Source organism: Notolepis coatsorum (genome assembly GCF_963971535.1).
Source record: "Notolepis coatsorum genome assembly, chromosome: 1".
In the NCBI taxonomy this organism is placed as follows: Eukaryota; Metazoa; Chordata; class Actinopteri; order Aulopiformes; family Paralepididae; genus Notolepis; species Notolepis coatsorum.
The window spans coordinates 311133549-311138234 of record NC_140165.1 but is presented as its reverse complement, the minus strand read 5'-3'; the positions used below and the strand labels follow the sequence as shown (position 1 = coordinate 311138234).

General features: G+C 47.5%; 1 protein-coding gene across 1 annotated transcript; it reads left to right on the top strand.

Annotated features, from left to right (window-relative positions):
- Window positions 1-525: 525 nt before the first annotated feature.
- On the top strand, window positions 526-4686 carry LOC311226016 (DNA excision repair protein ERCC-6-like; the record flags this gene model as incomplete). Its single annotated transcript, XM_084311397.1, has 2 exons — window positions 526-756; window positions 1576-4686. The coding sequence occupies exons 1-2, from the start codon at window positions 715-717 to the stop codon at window positions 4684-4686; spliced, it is 3153 nt and encodes a 1050-aa protein (XP_084167523.1). The 5' UTR covers window positions 526-714.

Genomic DNA, 4686 nt, shown 5'->3' with positions numbered 1-4686 from the left:
GATGTACAGTGATGAGTGAATCTGGTAGTTGGTTGTTAAAAATGCGAAACATAATAGCGTTACGCTTTCTAGTTCAGCGCATTTCATAATCAGTCAGCAGCGCTCCACTGCTGCCGCAGCTGAACACAAGTTGGTTGGTACACAAGTTGGTTGCCCGCGCTGCCGCTTGCTCCTTGGATTTCATTTGGGACGTGGGACGGCTGCCGGCAAAAGGGGGCGGGGGGTCGCGGCCAATCAGAGAAAAGCTGAACACAAGTTGGTTGCCTTTAATATTCACGCAACCAGGCAAGGTGGCAAATAACATCAGCCATGAGCCACAACCTGCTCAGTTCTGGACGTGGCTAGAACGTTTGTTTACTCAGTCACATTAGCAGGCGACTAAACATTAGTCATCTATTCCATAATATTATTGGCTCTGAAAGAAATTAAGTTAAAAGTGCTTTTAATAACCTTTTGTGTTACATTATACGATGTTTAATAAGTCACTGACATGTCCTTTTTTTATTTTATTTTTACAGGTACATCAAGGATGGAAAATATGCTTCCAGACAAGGAAACATCTCTAAAGCGCTGGAACTCTTCAAACTGGCTCACGAGAGTTTCCCAAACGAGAAATTGAAAAGTGGAATAAAGAAACTTGAAGAGATTCTAGCACAGCAAGACTCGGAGAGTGACGACGACGACGAGTTTGTTGACGTCAACAAAAGTGGCCTCATGCTTTACAAGAAACTGTGCGACAACCTGTACGACCACCAGATAGAAGGAGTGGCCTTTTTGTACAGCCTGTACAGAGATGGCCGTGAAGGGGGCATCCTAGCTGATGACATGGGTCTTGCCAAAACGATCCAGGTGATATCATTCCTCTCTGGCATGTACGATGCTGACCTTGTTAAACATACTCTGCTTGTCATGCCAACCTCACTCATGAAAAAGTGGACCAAAGAGTTTGCCAAATGGAGTCCTGGAATAAGGGTCGAGGAGTTTCATGGCATCAGCCAAACGCAGCGAAATGGCAACTTGGAGAAGATTCAGCGGACAGGTGGTGTGATCATCACTACATACCAAATGCTGATCAACAACGGGCAGCAGCTTGCATCTTACAATGGACAGGAATTCACATGGGACTATGTGATCCTGGATGAGGCGCACAAGATAAAGTCTTCGACTAAAACAGCAAAAAGTGCAGCCGCCATACCTTCCAATAACCGTGTTCTTCTCACAGGCACCCCTGTACAGAATAACCTGAGAAAATTGTGGGCTCTCTTTGATTTTGCCTGCCAAGGAGCACTTCTTGGCACGTCGGAGACTTTCAAAGCAGAGTATGAGAACCCCATCACACGTGCGAGGGAGGAGGATGCAACTCCAGGAGAGAAAGCTCTGGGATTGAAGTTGTCCAATGACCTGATGGCGATAATAAACCCATACTTCCTCAGGAGGACAAACGCAGATTTGCAGATGAAAAAAGCACAGCAAGCACAGCAAGACTCAGAGAGTGAGGATGACGAGTTTGTTGATGTCAACAAAAGTGGCCTCATGATTTACAAGAAACTGTGTGACAACTTGTACCATCACCAGATAGAAGGAGTGGCCTTTTTGTACAGCCTGTACAGAGATGGCCGTAAAGGGGGCATCCTAGCTCATGACATGGGTCTTGGCAAAACGATCCAGGTGATATCATTCCTCTCTGGCATGTACGATGCTGACCTTGTTAAACATACTCTGCTTGTCATGCCAACCTCACTCATCAAAAACTGGACCAAAGAGTTTGCCAAATGGAGTCCTGGAATAAGGGTCAAAGAGTTTCATGGCAGCAAAACGCAGCGAAATGGCAACTTGGAGAAGATTCAGCAGAGAGGTGGTGTGATCATCACTACATACCAAATGCTGATAAACAACGGGCAGCAGCTTGCATCTTACAATGGACAGGAATTCACATGGGACTATGTGATCCTGGATGAGGCGCACAAGATAAAGTCTTCTTCGACTAAAACAGCCAAAAGTGCCGCCGCCATACCTTCCAAGAACCGTGTTCTTCTCACAGGCACTCCTGTACAGAATAACCTGAAAGAATTGTGGGCTCTCTTTGACTTTGCCTGCCAAGGAGCACTTCTTGGCACGTCGAAGACTTTCAAAGCAGAGTACGAGAACCCCATCACACGTGCGAGGGAGAAGGATGCAACTCCAGGAGAGAAAGCTCTGGGATTGAGGTTGTCCGAGAACCTGATGGCGAGAATAAACCCATACTTCCTCAGGAGGACAAAAGCAGATGTGCAGAAGGAAAAAGAAGCCCCAAATCATTCAAATGGTGCTGGTGCAGAAATGCCAGACCTCACAAGGAAGAATGACCTAATTGTCTGGACATACTTAAGCCCAGTTCAGGAAGACTTTTACCAGCAGTTTATTTCATTGGACCACATCAAGGAGCTGCTGATGACCACCAAGTCACCTCTTGCAGAACTGGACGTCTTGAAGAAACTGTGTGACCACCCAAGGCTCTTGTCTCAGAGAGCCATCGCCCACTTAGGCCTTGATCAAAAGGCATACACAGACCTCCAAGATGAGAATGAGCCTGCTAAAAACAGCATTGCCAACGTACCTGATGAAACTCTGATATCAGAGTCTGGGAAGCTTGTATTTCTCATTGCACTTCTTGAAAGACTCAGAGAAGAAGGTCACCGCGTGCTTGTTTTTGCACGTTTCAGGATGATCCTTGACATACTTGAGCGTGTCCTGAACAACAGAGGTTTCAAAACTGTGAGGCTTGACGGCACAATAACTCAACTCGCCGAGAGGGAGAAGCGCATCTCACGTTTCCAGACGGACAAGCGGTATTCGGTCTTCCTCCTGACTACCCAAGTAGGTGGGGTCGGCATCACACTGACCGCAGCAGACAGAGTTGTGATCTTTGACCCTAGCTGGAATCCGGCCACAGACGCCCAGGCCGTCGACAGGGCTTATCGCATCGGACAGACGCAAAATGTTGTCATATACAGACTGATCACATGTGGGACTCTGGAGGAGAAAATATACAGGCGGCAGGTGTTCAAAGACTCCCTGATTAGGCAGACCACTGGAGACGAGAAGAATCCATTCAGGTATTTCAGCAAGCAAGAGCTAAGAGAGCTCTTCACACTACAGGACACACGATCCTCGTCAACACAGCTACACCTCCAGTCACTGCACTCGAGGCACAGACGGACTGATCCTGAATTAGATGAACACATCGCCTACCTTCACACCATGGAAATATTTGGGATCTCCGATCATGACCTGATGTTCTCCATGGATGTAAACAACCATGAAGACGACCCCGAAGATCAGCAGTCGCACCAATACATTGAGCAAAGGGTTTGGGAAGCTCAACTGCTGATGAAGATGGAGTCACAAATGCAACTTGCCGATAACATGGCATCCAGCACAGAACCAGCATGGCTGAGACAACCCGCTCAAGACAACACAGGGAGGTCGAATGAGAAGAGGCAGAAAAAGGAAAAGCCCGGCCCGTACTTTCACAACCACTATGACGAGCTCAACACGTCACTTGAGCTGGTGGACCTGACCCAAACTGAATCTAGTGATCTAGTGGGCAAGCCTAACAGCGAAGCACCAAGTGATATTGAGGCAGCTGATGAATCTGATGAATCTGTACAAGAGGTGATGGAAACATGGTTTTCTGTAGTGGGTGACTATGTTACCTCAGCTGTTGAGAAGAGGCGGAAAAAGGAAAAGCCCAGCCCTTCCTTTCACAACCACGATGACGAGCTCAACGCGTCACTTGAGCTAGTGGACCTGACCGAACATGGATCTGATGATTTTAGTGCCCATTTTGAGGAAGTACTGCGTGATGTTGAGGCAGCTGATCAGTTATTATTGAAGCTACAGATGGAAGGCAGTTTCAATGTAGACGAAGCACTCTCTGTTAAAAGTGTTGGAGAATGTGTGCAAAGTGCCTGTGCCTCCTGTGTCACTGAACAGGACGTCTCTGAGGACGACGGAGAAAAGAAGAGACCAGCTGTGATTTACGATAGTGAGGAGGAGGATGACAACGACAGGCCACAGTCGATGGCGAATGAACTTCATGACACTTTGGACTTTGGACTTTGGACTTCCACTCCAAAATCAGTTCGATCTGGATCCCTTCCACCCAAGGCCAGTGAAAGCTTTGGAGGGAACACCTCCGTGGCCTCCAAACATCCCGTTATGTCCATGATTGAGAACCTTGATGAAGACGTCGAAGATGAGGTTTTAGAGGGCATGGACGATGATGTTTCAGAGGACATGAACGATGTCTCTCTTCGTGAAGAGGAGCCCAGTGGGGAAATGCGGGACGCAGAGAACGAGGAAGAAGAGAGCGCATATCACTCCAATGACTCTGTGCCTTCGGTCTCTGAAATGGAATTAGGAGAGGAGGCAGATGGTGAGCTGGAGGAATCTACAACTGACGCAGTTAACAACACAGGTTCAGATCAAGTGAAAGATGTCAATAGCAGAAAGCTCCTCTCTGCAGCAGAAGATGGGAGCTATGAATCCCTTGTCAAACGAGGAAAACAGTGCTATGGGGAAGGGAAACTCCATGATGCCCTGGACCTCTTTTTGAGAGCAATTGACATCTCCAGTGGTGATGCTGAGATCCAGCTCATGACGATACAACTCTACCGTCAGCTATGTCCGAGAACAAAGAACTGA